Consider the following 23,178-nt stretch of genomic DNA (forward strand, 5'->3'; position numbering starts at 1 on the left):
GCCGTTATTCATGTCGGCGCCTTGGGGCCCGCTACGTTACTCGTATAATTACGTACGCTTCGTTAACTGGCGTTAATGAAGCGACGCCAAAACTCAAACTGCTGCTAGTTGCCCGCGGGGCCCCGCGTCGGACCGTGCGGTGAGCTCGGAGTCCTTTGTGCTCGCTCGCGCCAGGATCCCACTAGACAGCGACAAACAGAAACAACCGATACTGACAAGACTCAATGGTGCAGCATGCACGCGAAGGCATATCTGCGGCCATAGTCTTCTATATACTCACAAAGCCTGGTAGTTCGACGACGGAGCCATAGAGTGCTCGGTCGCAGATTTGGAGCGCGAAGATCTGGTAGCAGAGAGCATTTCTCGAGGAACCTGGACGTCAGCGCACAGCTTTTGCAGCGGCGAGGACCCGAAACATGGTTCTCAAACCCGACGAGAAACGAAGCAGTAGCGCGAGGAACGCGAGGAGCACGAGTGGACATTCCGTCGCTCGGGAAAAGTGTGTTTCGGCGTCTCGCCGCAGCGGGGCGGCAGTCACGTGGTTGCAGCCTCTCATCCGTTGTCTGCCGTTCTACCTTTTCAAATTCGGCGGCCTATTCTCGTGGCGATCTGCCGGGCTTTGTCAGTATAGAGTAGGCTATGTTTTGGCGGGCTTACAGTCAGTGTCACTCGTGCTTACTCAATACCACCAGGAAGAAAACGCCAGCGCACTGCGTGCAGTGTCATTGCAGTCATGCCAAAGACTCCTTCATGCTGCACGTGTTTGGGGTTTTGTCGGCTGTTTTTGTCTGTGTAGCTTTGGTGAAGCTCGAACTAACGACAACTTCGCAAGATACACGAGCAGTCGATAACCAAAACGTGTCGAGCCCTGGCTTGAGCCAGGGCTCGACACGAAATTTGTTTTGTGTAGAATATCCTTCAAAACACCGTGAAAACAGCTGGCGCGAGCGCACAGCTTGCGCATGCGCAGTAGTCACTGACAGCTTAAAGGGGCCCTGCAATTATATTTAAGCGTCCACCTTTTTTGCGGTTTCCACGTCTCTTGTGGTTCGGGCAAGCCAGCGGTCACGGAGAGAGTAACTGAATATCAGTGCGTCATATTTTAACCGGATGACGCGGAAAGCTCCTCCACTTACGAGGGCGACCAGCGGTATGGAACGCGCGCAAAATATGACGTCTTTGGTCCTGGGCTTGCTACTAGTCAGAGCCGCTAAAAGCTTCTTTTTAGTCGAAATACAAGATATAAGTGGCGCGAACCGTTTCAATTATTTATAAAAGTAGTTTTTGTTCACTATTTTAGCTCAGAAAAAAAAAACAAATGCAGTTTAGAATGTACGAAAACAGGAAATGACCCGTCGACATACCCGCCAACAAGCGGTGCACGAAAAAGCGGCGCATGCATACTAGAAAGGTGTAGTGGGATCAGGCACGAACGAGCGGCGAGCGTGGAAAGGTACCGGATGTACGTGGCAGCGCTGCGGTCGTATGGGTTGGAGGATCCGACCGGTTCCGAGCGTTCCCAAAGCCTTCGGCGAGCAGCTTTGGCTTGCGGTTTAGCCTGTTGGCGGTATGGCAGCGCGAAGTGGCTCCCGCTCTGAACTGATCTTTACCCCGTGTTTGCTGTCGTTTGTGGCCAACGAAGTGTCATGCCGAATTAGTGTTTAATCGCGCAGCAAATCCGATGCGAACCGAACTGGCTGCCCGCTTCATACAGCCTATCCAGAACTTTAGTGGCGCCCTCTCCAGCCGTCGACACGGAGTGCGGCAGCCGTGACCGCTCGCTGAGCTCACTACCCCTCCTCTAGTTCACGGCCACTCAAGCAACCAAGGACGTCATCAAGAAGGTTATTTTTGCATGCTTTTGTAATTCTAATTTGCCTATAACTTTTAAAATAAAGCGAAATTCAAGAAAATAAAAGTTTCATTAAGTTACTACGCTCAGTGCGCTCAGGTTCGGTGCAAATTAAAAACCAGTCAAAATGTACTTGCAGGGCCCCTTTAAGAAGCGCAGGGCGCGGCGAGTGCATCCTATTATCGCTCTGCAGCCAAATGACACAGCGATACCAGCCATTAAGAACACCGAAAATCGAGTCACGTGGCAAAAAGAGTGAACGTAAAAAGTCAGGCTCCGCCTTTCGCCGCCTCGCGGTGGCATCCGGGCTGAAATCCTGGCCAAAGTGCCCGTAATATGGCAGAGGCTTATTGCGGAGCCGTGTAATCGGGATGTCGGTTGCTCGTCATAAGCAAGGGTTCATAAATAAGCCTCGGTCCTCCGCTGGGGCGTGCCAAAGGCCTTTCGTTAGTTTGGTACGAAAAAAACCCCAAACTTTGACGCCCTGTTCTTCTTAAGCTATTTGTGAATATAAACAGCAACGAGTGAAACGTTTATTAAAGTTCCGATAGTTAGGTCAGCTCTTTTCAGACAATCCTTCATTATACACGGGCACAAACGCACGTTATGTTTACGTCTATGCTTTTTTTTTCTTTTTTTTTTTAAGCTCTGAGCCACTCGGCGAGACCCATCGGAATGAAGGGACCGAGACATTGCAGCCCGCTGCGATTGGTGAACAACACGCTGCCGACCAATCGCCGCAGGCGGCGATGTTTAGGTTCCTTGATTCCGATTGGTCCCGCCGTGTAGCTTAGGACCCTCGATTTAATGGCACGGTCACTGACTCGATATGCTAGACATGCCCACACCTTCGAACGAATCGATCTGCGCATATGCTCAGCTCGACAGTCTGCGGCACTGACAGTTTGGTGTAACGACACAAGCATGAGCTGGTGTAGAGAACCGGGTGTTTCCAATATGTCCCAGTTATATAACAATCCCATGTATAGTCAAACCAGCCAAAAGAAGAAAACAAGTGCCGTACATTTTCTTCTTTTAGAGGAACTGAACTTGTGGCGAACCTTGCTATCGTACTAATCGTGTCCACTACCTGGAACAAAGTACTCTGTAAGAAGGCTCAAAAGCAAAAACGGAGATGCAAAAAAAAAAAAAAAAAAAAAAAGACAGGTTTAGGTCGCCGCAAACTAATATGACTACACAGTAGCAACGCCTCAGAGACGTTTTAGGGAAGAGACCACCCAAAGTTTGAACCCTGCATCCCGCGCTCAAGAGACCAAAACGGAACCTTTAGTCACAATGAAAGATAAGGAATAAGATGCCGAGACTCGGCTGGGCCGAAATGAATCGTGGCACGTTTGACACGCCGGAAGGAACAGACTTAGTGCTCAATGTACACGAGTGAACGTCAGCACCGTATTCCCTTTCTAAAACAAAATTTTTCAAACTCACTTTTTCTTCTCTTCTTTTCCAGGCTCCCTCCCTCACGCAGAAAGGCAGCGCGAGAACCAACTCCAAAACTGCCAACACTTTGCCGCGAGCGCCTTTCCCGCGTGCAACATCAACATTCGCCGTTAAGAAACTTCGCACGCAACCCCTTCCGCGGCGACACATCATTACGGGCCTATTACGCAGTCCAACGCGCGGCACAAATTTCCATCATTTTCCCCTTTTTCTCCTACTCTCCCGCCTAACATCCTTCTTCCTTACATTCCAACGGGGGCAACACTTCCTTGGCATCCTTTTTAACGCCCTCCATCAACCCTGTTTTCCTTTCTTTTTCCCCCAAACAAACACGAGAACTGCAATGCTCCCAACCCCGAGTCCCTTTTCGCTACACAGTAGGCTGACGTTGCTGAAATTGATGTCGAGTCAACCTGCTCTCGCGTAAACACAGCGCCCGACGCAGCAGCCCGACACTTCACGAAACAGCAAAGAATCCACGCGCACTCCACGGCTTGTATACGGTGGACGCTCAACACCTTATCGCGTTCTTCATTAATCTCGCGACGTGTTCATAATATACACTCGCCACAAAAATCTCGAGCGTGCGACGGTCTCGACGCTGTCAACGCCTCTGGTCGTGTGTCGCTGGCGCGTCCGAACGCCGCGCGTTGACGATGTAGCGACACACTTATCGTGCGTCGTCGTGCTGCCGGCTCCTTGTTGCTGTTGTCGACGTCGTTGACGGCGTCGAGTGACGCCCATCAGTTAACGCGCTCACCGTCGGCTTTGTCTGCAGCGTATCCTGCTTAGGTGGCTTCGAGATATTGTGAGTGGTTGCACGAATGTTTGTTGTCTATTATTTTTTTTAGCTAATTAATAGTGCTCAAAGAATAACACACTTCGTTTCGCATTCATAAAACATAAAGTATACGAAAAACTAGTTTTTCGCAACAACAACAACAAAAAAAAAAAAAGAGTGATTTACGAAGCTCAAAATGCAGTCCCCTTTATTCAAAATGGGTTTATCAGGAAGCTGGAAAATTCGGCTGTTGCCTTCTAATGGTGCAGTCACGCTGCCCATATACATATCATGCACAAAAGACACGGAGCTTTTCTCTAGGCACGATGACGAAATTATCTGCGGACTCCAGCATTTTCGAAGCAAGTTTGCCTCATAGGTGCTCCGAACATGCCTGCAGACGTGTGTGAGTCCTAAGACTGCGCTTGACTGCCGTCTACGCGTTTCTCTCCCCTGCCAATGGATGGGTGAATGTTAATGGCTATACCCTTTGTAACGGGCGGTAACATGCGCCACCTAGCCTAAGTCAAAGCAGACAAACTTGTCTTTTTCGACTTAGGCTAGGTGGCGCTGTCTATGCAACTTTGAAGATGTTTTGTGCGACCCATGTGACAGGAAGAAGAAGCACGCCTCGGACGGTGCCTATAGGTCCTTTTGTATGATGCGTTACAGCAGTGTGACCCCCGGCCTAGGGTGCAAGATCAAAGCCTATAGGGAGGAGATGAAAGTAGCTTCCCAAACCGAAAGCTCACGCACTTAACATATCCCACGTCGTATTCCATATCGACATGGCGACGACGCGTAGCCTCCGCTCCTGATGACAGGCACGAGAAGATAAACAGGAGATCCATTAGAAACGAGATTGACTCCGTATTATATCGGAGAAGTTGATATGTCAAAAAAGCCAACGTAACGAAATAGTCGATACAACAAAAAAGTCGATATAACACTATATCGTAATAATAAAATAATCGATATAGCGAAAAAAACAACATAACTGAATTGCCAATAGAACGAAACAGTTGAAACAGCGAAAGAGTTGGTATAACGGAAGTGTCGATATAATAAAATGGTTGACACAACAAGATAGGCGGTAAATGGAATTGTCGATATAAACAAAGCTGATACAACGAAATGGTCGATATAACGAAATTGTTGATATAACAAAAAAGTCGATACAGTTAGATAGTCGATATAACGAAATTATCGATAAAACGAAGTAGACGATCGAAATGGTCGATAACAAAAAATTGTCAATACAACAAAATAGTCCATATAACGAAATAGTCCATATAACGAAATAGTTAATGTAACGAAATTGTAAATATAGCAGAACAAAATTCGTCGGTGCATAGGTTTGCTATGCTGCATAAATTTCCGTAGAACTACGGCCGCAGCTGAAAAAAACGTCCACGGGCCCCTACCGCAAGACGATGTCGGATGCGCGAGAAGCGAATGCCCGTGGCTCGGAGTCCGGCAGAGGCAAATGTGGAACTTCCCGCGCCGCCATCTCCGAGGCGCATATGCGCCTCGCAAGTGCGTGCGATTGTTCTTAACGCTTCGCCAAGTCGCGTGAGAGATTCGCGTGCTGCAGTCCACGCGAGCTCAACCGTTGTACAGTTCGATGAGCAAATATTGTGGAATCACGGCTGCCGGGGTGGCGTCTATCGCCGTTTCAGTCAGGCAGAAGCGCGTCGCGTTGGAGCAAGCAGACGAGCAAGCCAGCGGATATAAGAACGAACGCGCGTGCTCACTGCGCGGTTCTCGGCAGCAGGCGGCGCGCCGTCAAGGAGCGCGGCGATGCTATTCGGTCACCGCTCCGGTGTTATCTGTGTGACGTCACTTCCGTGACCAGGTGCTCGGGACATCGACGTCCCAACTTGGGGATGTCGATGCCACAGCTAGCCAACGATGGCACCGCCAGAGAAGAAGACAAGTTCCAAGTAAACGCGCTAGACCACACATCAGTTCCTCAAGACCGCCTTCAAGAAATCCGAGAAGCAATCGCAGGTGACGCACAACTGCGACTATACTGCGTCAGTATGCACAGACTGCACGGCCGGGATAAAGAGACCAGGCGCCGCAACATGGAAGACCATTTTTACCGAGAGGAAATCCACGAAGAAAACGGCCTTGTACTCCGATCCAACAAGCTAGTCATGCCTAGAGCTACCAGACAAAAGATCCTCAACCTGCTGCACGCAGCACACTCAGGCAACGAGTTTGAAGAAAAGAAGAGCTCGAAATATTCTGTTTTGGCCCAGAATCAACGCTGACATCGAGTGCGAGTATGACAAGGGTAGAGCATGTCAAAAGTACAAAGCAAGGAATGTCAAAATGACACTCTTAAATTATGCGGTGCCAACACTGCCTTGGCAGTATGTTGGCATGGATTTCTTTACCCACGAAGGACGGGAATTCACAATAATGGCAAACTTTCTACTCCTTTTACTTCGAGGTTGAAGAAATGAAAACCACCACGGCTTCCAAAGTTCGAGTTTTGAATGAAAGTCTTCGCAAAACATGGACTCCCCTCAAAGCTTTTAAGTGGCAATGGTCCGCCGTTAGGGAGCCATGCGTTCAAACTGAAAACCTGAAAGTTGAGCAAATAACTTGAAGCCATTACCATGCCCGATCAAATGGCGTGGTCGAAAGAGCCGTGAGGCAGGGCAGACAATTGCCGAGAAAAAGTGCGAACAGGAAAGAGTTTTACTATGCACTTCTTGAATGGTGCAACACTCCACACGACGACTTTCTGCAATCACCAGGACAAAGACTGATGAGCCGACATACAATAACATGGTTGCCCGCCAGGTCTAACCTAGTAGTTATCGCGCCGCCCAAAGCCGTCACACAACGCCTCACAAGAATAAAGCAAAAACAGAAGGCTAGCTAGTATAGCTACGATAAGTCTTCACGAGCACTACCAGCTATTGAAAGAGGTTCTGAAAACACCATCTACAACACCCTCAAGCACGCGTGGTCACCTGCTATAGTAGCGGGCCATTCTACAGCAAGGTACTCCAACATTCGAACCCCAGAAGGTTAAGTGCACCCAAGAGACGACCTCGGTGGCTTCAGAGACAGCAAGCGATGGCCAAATTGAGTCTGAAACGCGCCCGCCGCTTCAAAGAGGGACAAGGGATAGAAGGCCACCACAACGATATGGGGATGGCCACGATATTTAGACTCGGACACGCACACCTCTAAGCTTGCCTTTCCCCGAAACGAGATGTGACAGCTCACCACCGATGGCACCACCAGAGGAAGAGAAAGGCACAACGGGGGTACGGGCAAATAAAAACATTCATTCCGAATCGCCATGCTGACTGATAGGTAATGCTTCGTACAACATCGACCTCCCAACTTTGCACCCCCTTTTTGAGCGCGGAAAAAGACGTAGTAGTTCGACGTCAAAAATTGATTAAGAAGTTAACTGAATAACAAAATAGTTAGTACAACAAGAGAGCTAATATAATAAAATAATTATTTCGCAAAAGTTAATTTCGAGGAAGCCCTTTTTCCTTAGCTACTCGCACAAAGATGCCACTGTCCCTTCAAGCGCGACAAACAACGACGCGCGCATGTCGCACTCCCGAGAAAGACATACATATACACGAGAGAAAATCAGAGCGCGCACTAGACAGTCCGACAAAGAATTAAGGCTCGTTACGCGAGAAATTAACGAACCACCACCGCCCCCTCATGGAAAAGAAAAGAGAACAAAAGAAAAAGAGGCAACACTAGCGAGAAACGCGGGAAGAACAGCAACCGAGGTGAAAGAAGGAAAATAGAGAGCCCGAGAACTTCTTCCTTTTGCGCCGGGCGCGGAAAGGGGGGCGAGCGGCGGCGCAGGGACTACTTTTAATTGAGTTGCTCCGCGCGTGCCTTAATTTCTCCGCTGCACTTCCCCTATTCTCTCCCGTCCTCATTTCGTCCCGAGGTTGCGCGACCCGGTAATGAAGGCGCAACATAAAAAAAAAGTCAAGATGGCAGAAACAAAGAGCGTGAAGGGGGACATTGAGCACGCACGCGCGCTCAAAGAAACTAGCGGCAATCACTGCAATGTGTCGCTCTTGCTGCTGCATCCGTGGATCAAAGGGAAAAGGGAAAACGGCAACTTTTTCCTATCCCCCAGTTTCCCCTCTCCTCTTTTATTTGTTTCGTTAAACGCTCTGCCACTCTAACTCTTCTTCCTTCCTTTTTTTACAGCACAAAGTGAGGCACACAGAAACTGTTTTTTAAAGAAAAACAAAAGGTGACTCTTCCCTCGTTTCTCTCAACTTCAAAATTAAAAAAAAGCAAGAAAAAAAAAAAGGTAAACCACCAAGCGCCTTCCAAAATGCTTGCCTTTGTCTAGAAAACTTTGTTGCTGTCCGCTACCGCCACCGCCTTCATTTTTATACTTCCCGATAAACAAATTAAAACCAAAGACGGATAAAATAAAAACGGGGAATAATTTACACAAAAATCAACTTTGGGGGGAGAACCGAGGACGTTTAAGCATTCCGTTTACACTCTTTATTTAGAGGATAAAAATAAAAGAAGTTGAAAATGTTGGTACCACTTAAACTCTCTTCCCCTCTTCAAATCGGTGCAGTTAATCGCATCAGCAATGCTCCAGTGACACCGTGCGTACACTCATTGGCCGGGTTCCCCTCCCATCCCCAATCTTCAAATATCCGTGCAAGAAAAGAAAAAAAAAAAATCTAAAACCCAGTAAACGCAACAATCCCTCGATTCCTCCCCTCTTCGCGGCGTTTGTTGTTCTAGGCCGATACCAAAATAACTCCGTCCCTCCCGTTCTTCTAAAAAGAGCCGCCTAGGGAAGGAAGCAGAGCGGAGCTGACGTCGTCGCTCCCTGCCTTTCCCTGATTTTTCCCCAATTTATTCGCCCGCAGCAGTTTTACATCCTTAAACGAGTCTTCTGCTTTCCCTTTTTTTCCCCCGACGTTAATTAAAGGCGTCCTTTCTTCTACGCAGTCTGGCGCCGCACTTAGCGTGAGTTTGCGCAACGCCAAAGAAGACGCAGGAATTACCGAGGGGGGAGAAAGCGCTAAAAGGGGATTGCGCGTCCCCTCGAGAAAACCCACCGCAAGAGGAATCCGAGCCCAAGTGCGCCTTTGATTCCACGCTATAGAACAAGCAGACGGCGAAGCAGAAAGTGAGAGATAGCTCGAAATGATGTTTAACTTTCCGTTTTGCGTTGCACGATTCCGCAAAAGTTTGCCGCCGCACGCACTGTGCACTTTAAAACCGCAGTCAGACTGCTTGTACAGTGGTAAGAAAAACGAGCGGAAACACCCCAGTTGCCCTTTTTCTATACAACTGCAGCCTCAACAATGCACAGTGTTTTCTTTTAGTGTTTTGTGGGAAAGCCAACGCTCAGATTTCAGTGTGTGAGAGCGCAGGCGCAATTTCACAAAGCCCGCTGTTGCGAAGATAGCTTGAGCCGAAAAAAAAAAAAAAAGCTTCAACGAGACATTTTGTCGAGCTTCCCGACCTCGCTGCGGTTATTAATGTCGCGTTTGACACCCCGCGTCCCCAATTTAGTGGCTCCGAAGACTGCCGACATTTCAACGTGTGATGCGTACCACAGTGCCTAAAAGAGCGTATACGACCGTTGAGTTAGTTCATAATTTTACAACCACGAGACGGATGCTCGGTTATTTATCACCGCGTATCTGTCGTCGGAAATGAGACCGCGCGCTCCTAAATAAACTATCCGGCCTCACAACCACGCGAAGCGAAGCCGCCAACAAAGTAGAACAGTTGCTCGTTTCTCATTGTCACCCGACGAAATATAACGAATACATTTTACGCGGGGTCATTTGCGAACCTATCTACGTAGTAGCATATAAATGGCGGTCGTATACATATATATATATGGCTGCTCTGCTCCTTTTGTCCTTGCTTTCTTATGTATCTATACTGCGAAAAGTATGCAGCTTCTCCCCAACTCAATGGCGCAGTCCAGTGCCACCTAGAACACAACAAGGCCTGGGCGTGACGTCATCGTTCGTGGCTCTCCGACCAGCCCCAAGCAGCAAACACGCCAAAGGCCGACGAGAAGATGCCGCAAAGCGGCAGACGCGTGCGTCTTGACCTTACCACGTGCCAGCGTCGCGTTTGTTGCGAGGCGCTGCAAAACGCGCTGGCGGCGACGCTGACGCGAGCTAGGTAGCGCTGCGTGGATGCACTAGTGATGACGTATTGGGGGGAAAGGCCCAGGCCTTGTCTTCTTGGTGGTATTGTGCAGGCAGTGCCTCACGGAAAGGCAATCACACAGCTCAACAAGCACGAGATCTAAAGCGACCCTGACGAAGCGAAACTCGCAATAAGTCAACTCCTAAGCCCCCTTCCTCCCTTCAACGTTCCCGCCCGATGTGGTACGACAAAAATGAAACAACAAAGCAGTCTTGATATTCCCCGAGTTTCTCTGCGGAACGAGGTTTTCACGCGCCCAGAGACAGGAAAGAAACATGGCGGCGGAGACAAGAACGGACGACTGCGATGCACAGAAAGGCCTCCCCCCCCCCCCCCTCCCCCCCGGACAGGCGACGACCAATCAAAACGAACCAAAACCCGACCACGTGACTCGTCCGGCCACCAATCAACGAATTCTGAGAGGTCCGACGCTCGTACAGTCGAGCGCGCACCGAATTCGTTGGCGCCAGCGAGTCGCTGCCGTTGCCAAGTTCCGTGGTCCGTGCAAGAGTAATGGCCACGACAGGAGCATGCAAAGCGGACCCAACTTCCACGCGCCGACGAAAAGCTGAAAGGCTGCGGTACACGCTTAAAAGTTTAGGCCTAGCGGGACCGTCTCAGATATAGGCAACATGCACTGCTCTTTGCTTTGGCGCTATCTAGCGAATGAAGCAAGAAACATTGGGTACGCCTGGGAGGGGCGGCTGTTTTGTTCAAACGTGAGCTATTATTCTGGTGGCGCCGCTTAGCCTAGTGTCTAAAGCAAGAAATGCTGGGTAGGCCAAGAAGCCGTGATCGGATAACGTGCCAGAACAGCGGAAGGTATACGGTCCTGGCGAGCCATTCGGAACGCGACTACGTATAACCGGAGCGCGCTCTTATTGCGAAGAAGTGAGCCAGTGACAAATGCGCCCTGCAGTACACAATCGGCTCTCACTTTTCCCCCAATTTCCTTCCACAAGGCTATACAGACGCATATGCGAAGAAGTATCAGGCTTTTCGCTGCGTCATGCTCTAATGTATGCGTCGCGCTCGTATACGTCGCATATAGAAGCCGTCGGCACGCACTGTGGGGCTTATCAGTCACCCTTTGCCAAGTTAAAACGAGACAGGGTTTAACCGTGGGCTCACCCCCTGCTGGCGACGCCTGGCTGTTGCCGGTTGGCTAGGAACGTCACCTGGGAGCTGCGTAAATAGACGATTGCAAGCCAGGCGACTGGCCGCCGCCATGTCTCCCCTTACAAAAAATTTATATCTGGCCAGATCTGAAGATTTCAGATATGGCCATATCAAAAATTGGCCACATATAACCTGATATGGTATATCTGCCAGATATAGCCTCATAACGCCAGGTATAGCCTGATACCCCTGGCCAGATATGCAAATCCCAGATCTGGCTAAGTAAGGAAATTCCAGATCTGGCCACGCGTTTCAAAAGTACAAAAGACTGAAATCAGCACTTTATATCTTTTTATTGTCTACAATTCTCCCAGGTGCCCGGCCCGCACTCGAGGAGTTATGGAAACGGTGATCCTTCAGCTCCATAGTGATCGCTACTTTTGACCAATTCCATGGTTACACAGTTTTGAGTGTAATTCGTAGTCACCCTGAACAAGCCTCCCATAGGGCTGAAGTACCTGTCATATCACTTTTAAATTTTCTCGTCAATGGCAGCGTTTAGGATACTGTACATTCTGTCCATACTTCAACCAGGCTGAGCCGCCGAAATCTCTTACTATATTATCATCCTCGTGATTGTTGTTTTAGCAGGAATTACTTAAAAGCCGAGAAATCACAACAACCAAAACCGGGATTTAGCTCGGATTCAGCGAAGCTGTTTATGACATTTTTAGCGTTTCTAACTTAATATCAGCGTCTTTGAAGTTGTACGAGAATTATAATAATGTAAGAGATATGTCTGCGGCTCACCCAGGTTGAAGTTTGGACGGAATGCACAGTACTGACATTGGCGGGACATCTTAAAAGTGGCATGGCAGGTACTTGGGTTCTGTACGGCACATGTTCGGGGTGACTCCGAAATAAACTCAAATCTGTGTAACCATAGAATTGCTCAAAATTTGCGATCAGTAGACAGCTGAAGAAACACAGTCCCCATGATTCCTCGAGTGCGTGCCGAGGCGCTTACGGGATTTAGCAAATTGTCTATTCGGGCGTAATGTTAACACTTTGAAATAATTAAGCTACATTGAAATCCTCGTGAAAACTAGCACAAATAATCTCAAACTTAAGCTTGTCAAAGCTGAAGTTTGGAATTATTTGTGCTGATATTTAGTTTGCGAACAATAAGTCATTCAGAGTTTTGTAACAAAGAATTTTATTTAACTTGTTTTAACTTTTTAATATATTGAAAACCGGCCGCCAGATAAGTCTGTATATACGCCAGATAAGTCTGTATATACGTCATATCAGGCTGTATATATGCCAGATAAGTCTGTATATACGCCAAATAAGTCTGTATATACGCCATATCAGGCTGTATATACGCCAGATAAGGCTGTATATAGGCCGTATATAATCATATAATGTTTGATATGGCCAGATATGGCCCAGATATAAGATTTCCATACGGGTCTGCTCGGGCGGACAAGCCCGTGCGATTGCATGCTTGCCAAAGCTATGTTTAGCGCAAGCTGCACGTACTTGCACGCACGGAGTTCCAGTCGGGGCACCATGAGCGTAATTGTCTATACAAGGTTATTAGGCCGGGGTGAGGCGGCAGCCATCGAAGTGACGCCATTGTTTCAGTGTCATGAACAAAACAGCCACAGTAGCGCGTGTGTGAAACCACTCTGCGCAATTGTGATTATTCGAATTTCTCTCGGGACTCCGCGATGGCTGCAGGACAAGACACGCTGTCAAAGTTTGCAAACCGCAAATGCTATAAAGGGAGAAACTGAGGGCCCGGAGACGAGAGCGCGCTCGTTAGAACAGAGTAGGACCGAGAGAGACAAGACCGGTTTCTGAGCCTCTTGCGACGGCGTAGGACCGGATGCGCTGCTGTGGGCAGGTCCTACGCCGTCGCAAGAGGCTTAAAAACCGGTCTTGTCTCTCTCGGTCCTTCTCGGTTGCAAGTGTGCGAACGGCACTTAAGAAAGAGGAACGCGAACAAGTCTGTGAAAACTCCAGAGGGGAGACGTGACCTCGCGGTACACAAGGTGCGTGGATGGAATTGACATTGATAGAGCGTGCCTTCGTTCGCGTCGGAGCCCTGTTCTCCCCAATCCAAAAAGCCTCGTCAATTCATCGGTATATGAAGACAGCGGCTGGGGAATGTGTCGATAATGAACGCTATGATTTGTTTTCCTTGCCATTCATTCTGTTTTCCTCTTGGCGTTTAGGACTTCTCGCCACAGGCGTGTTAAATGCCGGTTGATAACTTCCAAACGTGACAATTTACGTTAATTATTGGTACGTGCACGCGCGAGGTGACACTTTTTCTTTCTCGAGTGGTAAGAGTACAGGTCGCCACGTACTCAGTGAACGTTTGACTAGCACAGCGGCGGAGTCGTGTTCACGTCATCAACATCTTGTGTGCAATTGATGACGACGGACAAGCACGCAAACACAGGCAAACAGTTCTACAACCAAATAGATCGAAACAAATAGAGAGAGAAGGAAATCACGCACATATTTAAAATACAAATATCAAAACGAGAGCAAGGGATTGAGAAAGTCTCCGTCCAACTTAAACACATACATTCGTTGCATACACCCGATTAAAAACATTTTCTAAGAGTGATTATCACCAACTGGCCATGAAAGAACGGGAGCGACAGGTCGCTACTCCGTTTAATGTCCGCGATTGCTAAAGAATATGGTATTTCTTTTTCTTTCGTTATACAGAAATCGGAATTTTCACTCTAGTAAGACGAAATTGCAAAGGCGCAACATTAAATGTATATCAGCTAATTTTAAGTATAATCACACCTGATTTCTTTCCCCGCCTAAAGCAAAAAGCTCGAAGAAGGAACAAAAAAAAAAAAGGTAACAAGCTTTATTGCATCATAACTTGGCAATTGGCAAAGGCTGCTGCCTCAACGAGCCAATCAGCACGTTGTAGCGAGGCACGTGACGAGATATCGACAGGGCTTCTGCGCTCTGATTGGCTCGATGGGGTCGTAGCGTTTCTTCTATGCCGAACTATGACCGTGAAACCAAGTATATAGTGCACAGAGAGAGTGACCCTCATTTCACAAATAAATACAAAAACTCCCAATGAATAAAAAAAAGTAAAACAAAGTAAAAAAAAAAACTAAATTGCATTGGCGTTGATGCGTGTATATGGGCCCGACTTTTATAATCCGCTAATCTTTCTCAGTTGGAAGCGGTTACGGCGGCACACATAAAACTTACAACGCCATATGAGAAGCAAATTTTACGTTTGTCCCATAGTTACAAAACGGAGGAGTTGCATTGCATAACACTCTCGCAACGTCGCAATGCCGCCACGCTTTTGATCCCAGTCAATTTCGAATGCCGTAATCTTAATTGCCCATTCTCGGTTTTGTTTCGCGCGATAATCTTCGCGTCGATAATATAACTAATGTAACTGGGCAAAGAAAAATAATCAAAACACGGAAAAAGAAATACCAGATAAAAGTCGGTACTGGGCGCTTACGAAAACGCAATCGATTAGTCCTGGTAGAGGAAATTGCTGGAGCGCGGGTTATACGACTCGACTGACCGTTATCTCCATGTTGCAATTGCAAATGCCGTAAAAATGACGCTAGCAAAAAAAAAAGGAAGTAAAGAAACAAGTTACACAGCTAAATTGAAGCCCTCAAACACTCGCAGTAATAAAACGAAGCGTGTCTGTCGGAGCATGCGCAATAGCGGGAAACAATCTTCTCTCGATGCTATGGCAACGTCAATACATCAACAGCATGTGATGGCTTCCCACCGACATTATGGCGTTCCTTCTCCTCGTTCACGCGTTGTAAGGTCACCCTATGGGTTTCGGAGCCTACGCGATCACGTTTCCATGATACTTTAGCTTGTTTGCGAGGTATTTTTCAGCAACGAGTAAGCTGAAGGAGATACGGAGGGCGAGTACTCCAAAAAGCGTCTTTGGCGGATTGGAACGAGAGGAGGGTCACGCCAATCAAAGGGCAACATAGAGAACGCCCAGGGAGCGCTTGATAATGAGCCAGGCAAGCGTGCGTCGTCAGCGCTACAAATTAGTGGAAAACAAAAGCACGTGGGGGCACCTGGAGGGCAGAGCCGTATATACATGGCTTGCATTGACGTCACGTCAGTCGCCATTGCTCCATACCATGTTCCAGTGTCCGTACTTTCTGCGGCGTACATTTGGCACTATCAAATTTGTTCTTCCCCGCAATGCTTGCCAAGAAGAACAAATTCGATTTTGCGAAATGTTTGCTGCAGAAGGTGTCGTCACATGCAGATGATGACGTCACATGCAGAGCGTGTATAGAGAGAGTGTGGTCAATGGTATAGGAGCAGGCAGAGCCAGAGCGTGCACCAGACGCTGAAGAAGGGCTTGACATGCTCTCTGGCCAATCGGAAGCCGAAAGTAATCTCCTAACTTTGTTAGTGAGGAACAGTTTTAAAAAACGCGTAAGAGTTGAATGTAGTAACTCTTCATAATTTAAAATATGGTGCACGTAATGTTTCGAATATGATCGTGCAAAAAGATGTAAGAATCGAATGTGCCGCTCGAACTCCGTTTTGCTCGGACGGCAGAATCCCGGCCCTCGGCGCCTGGAGTACGGATTGCGTCGATCGTTCTGCTAGATTTTTATTTTGCATGACCGGAATCGAAAAATCACGTGCACCATATTTTCAGTCGCTGAGATTTATCCTCAGACGCACTTATTAATTTTGTTTCTCGCGACCACCGCCAGGGTAATAATATTCGCGGCTTCTGGCTGCCCACATTCGAATTTGTGAAGACGCCCTGGAACACGATCAATGGTGCTTCCTCATTTGCCTCTATACTTCTTAATCTATGGCAAAACTCTCTCTATATATGGCTCTGCTGGACGGTAAACAAAAGCACGAGGTGCGCAAAAAGCAGACGAACTTGCACGTCATATACGGCGAACGGGTGGACCCGAACAATAGCAAGATGCGACTGAGCATTTTGTGGTGTTACGCGGAGCGCCAGCTCGTCTGCTTCTTGCACAGGGGTTGTGATGACGTCAGAATGCCAAGCTAGCTCTTATTGGCGGATATAAAAATCAACACATCTAGCATTGAGGTTTACCAGGGCCTACACACCATCTTTCCAATCAAAACAAATCAGAACTCGGCGTCGTTCTGACGTCACCGGAACCCCAGTGCAAGAAGCAGACGACTTCCTCTCAGACTTCATAATTCGCCGTGCGGCGAAAAATACAGTACGTGGCAGACTGGCAGTGAGCTCGAGTTCTGCCAGTGCTTCCCATCACGACAGCAGCGGCACACTGCGACGACTGGAGGTGTAAAAAGCAAAGAAACAGATGTGTTGCTGTTGTCGCACCCACCGTGTTCGCCCGACGCGTCCAAGTAATTTGTTTTGATTGTTTTCCGTACCAAATTGATTTTAAGTCTGACGTCGACATAGATGAATCCAAAACTAAAAGCGATCAATCTACGTAGCGTAGATCTAATAGTTTCGGGAGATTGTGGACACCAGATAATAATGTTCATCCGCAGATGCGTTCGTTTTTTCATGTGTGTGTGTGTCTGTTCCCTACACACATGTGTAAACACTCAGATATATACACTGAAGAAACACAAAATCTCTGTCACAACATACGCTCACGCACACAAGCATCCGTCTACGCGTGGTTGTCCCTGTGCTTGAACCTGCAACGGTGTCTGTGGTATAAAAGAAAATAAGAAGATCCCGACGAACAGAAAGAGATGAAAAAAGGCACAACGGACCCTGGCAACAAACGAGGGAAGCGTGAAAGGAAAAGCCAGCACCAAATCGGCTCAACGTTCCGGTGACGTCCGGCCCTAATCTGCAAAGCGGGCCAGCGAGAGAGAAAGAAGGTGCCGAAAATCCTTGCCCGCCAAAACCGGCGGCCGACGTGAGCAGAAAGCAGACAAAGCGCATTACCCAGTGCCGGAGCGGACCAACTCCGCGACGCACGGCCGGTGCAAAGAAGCTGCATCAAAGGATTGCCCGCGTAGAAGAACGGCTGTTCCGCCGGTGCCTCCCTCCTTCCTTCCCTGGATCATATCATATAACGGCCTTCACCCTCTCTGCACTTACCCAAAAGATCGCGGCGTTTCGTCAGCCTCGATTACGACCCGTTCATCTTTTACCTGTGTGGCAGGTACGGGTTCGCAGAACCAATCGACCGCCTCCCTTTCACCACCTGATCCCGCTCTCTGCACGTGGTTATGGGCGGGAGACAGAGATCACGTGGCCGAAGGTAGAGGTATGACAACTTCCATCGAGCACGTAGCTTCCCCTGTGCTGTCGGCTTAGGGGTGAACAGAGCACAGTTGATCGGCCAACGACGCACGCGAGGAGACCTTTCAAAGGAATGACGGTCGGCGTCTCATCAAAGCGAATTCTTATGCTATGAAGCGGGCGATACTTCTTCGATAAAGAGACGGATCCTTAAACACGGAAGAAAAAGAAGATAAAAAACGTGCTCCCTGAAAAATACGTGCGCAGGCATTTCATTTTCATATGTGTAGAGCAGGGGCCCTAAACTCGTCAAACACAAAGCTGGAACCGAAAGTTCGCAGAGCGCGCCGAATGGAAGCCGGCGAAAAATGAGCGAAGTCATCATCATCATCATCATCATTTATTTTCTTTGAGGGCCCCGTGGGCAATATCGTCGAGTCATCGTCGTGATAGTCCAATCGGTGCGCTCCGTGAACTTCGACCCCAACTTTGTGTTTCACGAGTTTAGGGCCCCGGGACCTCTAAACTCGTCAAACACAAAGTTTTGGCCGAAGTTGACGGAGCGCACAGATTGGCCTATCACGACGATGACTTCGCGCTTTTTTCGCCGACGTTTCGCTCCGCGAACTTTCTGCTCCAACTTAGTGGTTGACGAGTTTAGGGCCCATAAGGTCTTCAAACCCTTTTGGCTAAAGGGCCGGATCGGGGATTTGTCGCTGTCTCGAGAGACGGAAAATAAATGAGTAGATACAAAGCAAGAAAAACTAAATAAATAATTCTAAATAAGTATTTAATTCCAAAACTGAAAGTTATATTAATTTTAATAAAGAATATAAGGTGGATGGGTAAATTTAAATTTGTTTAATTCAATATATAGATAATTAAGACACTATACAAAAATTGGGAACCAGAAACTCACCGGGCAAAAATCAAAGCGCACAGGAAGTTTGCATATTCAAAGAGGGCAGAACACTAACGAGAATGATAGCACTAATGCTGCCAATATGCAGTAAATACGACGCACAACACTAAGTGCAATGTACGTGGGAACGGAAAGGAAGTTTAACATATGTAGTTACACAAATATGAAAGAGGGGACTAAGAATGCTGATGCTGGCGGTGACAATGTCCAATGAATCATATGGTCCGAAACCCCGCGTTGAACCGTTTCTTTACGGGCGCTTATTTGTCCGCCGGTAGAAGCGGGCCTGCTTGCCAAGAGTGGGGGGCCGCGAACCGGGCTTCATTGGAAAGACTTTAAGTCGTCAGCCACGGGCCTGTCTGAAGACCTCCGCGAGTTGGAACTAGCCCGCGGGCCGGGCTTTGGAAAACCCCTGGTGTAGAGCACTGTTAGCCGAATGTGAAATCTTTTTACGAAGCAACCAATTCAACAACTGGTCAAACTATTCACAGCCTAAAACGCGGAGCAATGACGTGAAAATGCGATTAGAAAGTTCATTTAAAGTACCATAAAACAATTATAAACCTCAGAGTATATAACTCCCGTACAGCTATTTTGTTCTAGACAGCATACGCGACCGGTAACCTTCGCCAATCCCGCTCTAAGAAAAAAAAAAATGTTGCGAATGCTGAAGGACATGCTTATTATGCAGAGAAAAATAAGAAAAAGGTCCCTTCCCAGACAAGTGTTAAGAAGCTTGCCCCTCGAGCTTTACAAAAAAAATACAGCCACGCAAGTTTGCATAAATATACCTCGAATTGTTAGAAGACAAAAGCTGGATGGCCCGATTCACTCCAAAGCTAACCGCTAACCCGAAAAGAAGATACGTCTAAAACAGATACGAAAAGAAGTCTGTAACATATGCCTCTAAACCGAGAAATAAAGAGACAACATAGAAACGTGAAGCTATGTACAAACGCTTTACAAAAACGGGCATCCAAAGCAGTTTAAAATTCTGATACTTTCCACCGAACGCGTCCTCTTTCTGCTTCTCGCATATGCGTGACTTTAGCGGCACAAAAAAAGGACGAACGAAAGCGTGTGCGCATTCGTGACAATCTGGGAGACTACAAAGTGTTTCTGGAATTTTCATACCAGCAACCTCAAACACACGCTGAATCGAAAGCCCGTGGAAATAAAGAAGGACCACCTCACATATTTTGCCCTCCCCCCCTCCTTTTCCCTCCCTCTTCATTCGAAAAACGCCCAACCAATAAAAAAGGCCATATAAAATGTAAAAGAAAAGTTAGAAAGCGTGTCTTGTCCATTTCGATTTCATCGCACGGCCCAACCGGTCAGCGCTTCACGCGCCCGACATCGAAAAGCGACAAACATCGACTCGCGCAAGCGACAGAAGAAAAACGACGAAAAATCAGAAGACCGTCACTAAGGAAGCTTAGCCCATATACGTCAAAGGCGTAACGAAAAGAAAAACGCGTACCTGTATATACGCAAAAAAAAAAAGAAGAAACAGAAAAAAACGTTTGCGCTAAAAACTATACATAATCTAAAACGGAAAAAAATATTGTCACATACAAAATTTAAGCAGTCAGAATGCGCCAAGCAGTACTCTTCAGCCACAACTCCCCCGTCGTCGTCTCCCACTCTGAACCGAAAAAAAAAATAAAAAATTGTAAATCACATTAGAAGATGCTAGGCAACAAACAAAATGAAGAAAACAACTTAAAGAAAAACTAAACGCGCAGAACGACACGCGTATACATCGCACACCAAGATGGAAAATTCGCAACTACCAAGAGGACAGACAAGAGGGGTGCACCAGACGTACCTTCAGAACCATGAACCCTTTCCCCCTCCCTCCTCCCCCAATCCCCCAGCAGCCGCCCGGCTCCCGATATCCCGAACCAGAGCAACAACAATTGGATCCTCGAAATCAAATAAAGAAGAGACTCCATAAAAACAAGAAAAAAAAGGGGAAAAAAAAAAAAAAGAAGAAAGCACATGGGACAATTCAAATCGAAATGTATTATGAAAGAGCCACTGCCATACGTTTCGGGGGGTTCAACCCCCCCCCCCCCCTCCCCCTTTCTCTCCTCCCCTCCTCTTGTTATCTCCCTTGCCCCGTCTCCCGTGTCTACCCCAGCCCCATCTTTTTCCCTTCCTCCCTCCCCCTCCCCCTTTTCTAAAGAAAAAAAAGTGAATAAAAGAAACAGAAGTACCAAAAAGAAAGTTCGACAGTCATCCAACCAAGAGCGCGGCGTCCAGCCGCCAGGTGCAGATCCCGAGCAAAGATGAGAAGGGGGGGAGGAGCCGCATTCGAGAGAGAGGAGGTGTACACAGAGAGAAAGAGAGAGAGAGAGCGGCCGAAGAGAGAAAGCCGGCCGCGCCGCGCCGTCCGCTCCCAAACGCAGATTCGTCGCGAACCATAACGGACGTGGAGAAGTGCTCCGTCGTGCTCGCATCCACTCTCTTCTCCATCCCGTGTCTCTTGAAGAAAAAAAACGTGTGATCGTTTCGTCGGCGTCCTTAAGTGAATCCCGCGTTGCCACCACTTCGATGATGGATATTTCAAAGTCCCACACAAGCCCGAGCCTTCTCTGATCGTCAGCATCCTGTTTACCTCGCTTTTGTTCCTTCCGACGAAAACGATGCGGTGGTTCCTCGTGCCCGCGTCGACAGTTCTCTTGTGTCTGTGTCTCGGAGCAGTGCGCTGCGCATCGGATATCGGCGGCTCCGACCCCACGCTGGGACACGTGGTCCGCGAACTGCGGGCCGAACTCCAGGCGCTCCAGCGAGCGCGCGAACAGGACAGATTACTTCTCCGCAGGTTAGAAGAGCGGCTGTCTTCGACGACTGCGACCACGACACCGTCGCCGACCGTCGCGGCTCCGGAGGCAACGCATCATCATCACGCTAAAAGGCACCACGAGGAGCAGCGCGCCTTCGCGCGGTCCCTGCGCGCTTTGGAGCACGAGCGCGCCGCTCTTGACACCCTCGGCGAACAGCTCAGGCGGATGAAGCTCGACCTCAACCAGGTAGTGAAGGACCGGGAACGTCCCGTCGACGCCGAGGCGCTCCTCAGGGCTGACGTGGACAAGCTGCAGCTCCAGCTCGACTCGCTGAGGTCCGAGCAGTCCGACGAGGTGTCCAGGACCGCGGCTCGCGACCGGGCGCACCGGGCCTCGGTGGACTGGCTGAGGAGCACGATGGAAGAGCTCAAGACGGAGCTGGCCGAGCTCGCCAAGGACACCAACGTGACGGCGGCGCTGAGTCTGAGCCGGGAGTTTGAGCGGGAGGCTTCCACGTTGAGGGCCGACCTGTCCGAGCTCAGGAACGAGGCTCGGGCGCTGCGGGCGACGCAACAGCAGCAGCAGGCCCGCGAGGCGCAGGCGACCGGGGAACGCGCCGAGCTTCGGGTGCTCCTTCAGAAGCAAGCCGTCGCGCAGCGGGATCTTGCGCAGCAGGTGAGGGGAGAAGAACCGCTCGGTTTCCTTTGGCTCTGCTCCGTGCGAAACGGGGAGATCGTACGCGCGCCTTTTTGGGAGCTTTTTTTCGCTTTTTGATGGCTTTTGAGTTTGCCGTCCGGGCGCCCAGGTGAAACAGCTTCTTTGTGTTTGCCTTTGGGTGCTTTTTGTCGGTTTGTGTTTGATGCGATTAGACGGTTCGGCGGATCTGTTTTCTTCGGCAATACAACCGTCATGAACCGCAGCAGCGGCGAAGCCAGACATTTCTTTCGGGGGGGGGGGGGGGGGGGGGGGGGGGGGGCTAAGGTGTCTGGGATGACCATGGCTGAAGCCCCATAAGCACTTTCTTTGGCTACGCCACTGATCCGCAGCCTACCTCTTATGTCGCGGCACTGAAGCGGGTTATTTATCGCTATTTTTCGATCAGGATACCGGCCCGTTGTTAACGTGTTTATTTCGAAAGGACGTGGAGGGGGGAAGGTGGGTAACGAGAGCCGAATATAAAACAATGAATAGTGATGAGAAACCTCGGGCCAAACGGGTTCGACCCGGAACACGTCGACTCAAGCTAAAAAAACCCGCAATAATTAAAAAAAAAAAAAAAAAAAAACGTTTGTGTCGAAACCAATTAAACAGAGGTGGGATGACGAGGTTCTTTTATTTCGTTTTTGGTGTAATCCAAATCATCCAATATTCGGCCTTCTATCCACCCGTGTGTCGTAGCCCGCCGCTGTTCTTTTCGAAATCATTACAGCCCAACGGTGCAGACTCTTCAGCCGAGTCGTCTGTCTCCCCCCGAACAAACCACGTCAATTTGTTTCCGCGCCTTCGTCGATTCTCCCAGAAAGACACCCCTCCTTCCGAACCGCGCAGTCTCTCGATAGCTTCCGCCAACGGTACGCGCGGCGGACGCAAACAAGTAGAGATGCCCAAAAGGAAAAAAAGAAAACCTTGGCCCGTGTAGTTGCCGTGCCGCAGCCAGCCAGCCGAAGGAAGAACTGCGCGGCTTCTTCGTTACGCCGACTCTTGTTCGCGAGCCGCCTCGATCCGAGAAGACGGCAGCGGCAGCGGTCCCCGAGAGACTCGCGCGGCCCTTTCCGAGCA

The 23,178-nt window shown here is 48.8% G+C and overlaps 1 protein-coding gene across 1 annotated transcript in view; it reads left to right on the plus strand.

Annotated features, from left to right (window-relative positions):
- The first annotated feature begins 21,013 nt into the window (after positions 1-21,013).
- Positions 21,014-23,178, plus strand: part of LOC8053262 (protein scabrous) — a 50,357-nt gene continuing 48,192 nt past the window's right edge. The window contains exon 1 of the mRNA XM_029979529.4: positions 21,014-22,074. Within this exon, the coding sequence (XP_029835389.2) occupies positions 21,259-22,074 (816 nt within the window). The 5' untranslated portion in view covers positions 21,014-21,258. The remainder of the gene's footprint in view (positions 22,075-23,178) is intronic.

Source organism: Ixodes scapularis, unplaced genomic scaffold (assembly GCF_016920785.2).
Source record: "Ixodes scapularis isolate PalLabHiFi unplaced genomic scaffold, ASM1692078v2 PGA_scaffold3__209_contigs__length_174095766, whole genome shotgun sequence".
NCBI classification, from domain to species: Eukaryota; Metazoa; Arthropoda; class Arachnida; order Ixodida; family Ixodidae; genus Ixodes; species Ixodes scapularis.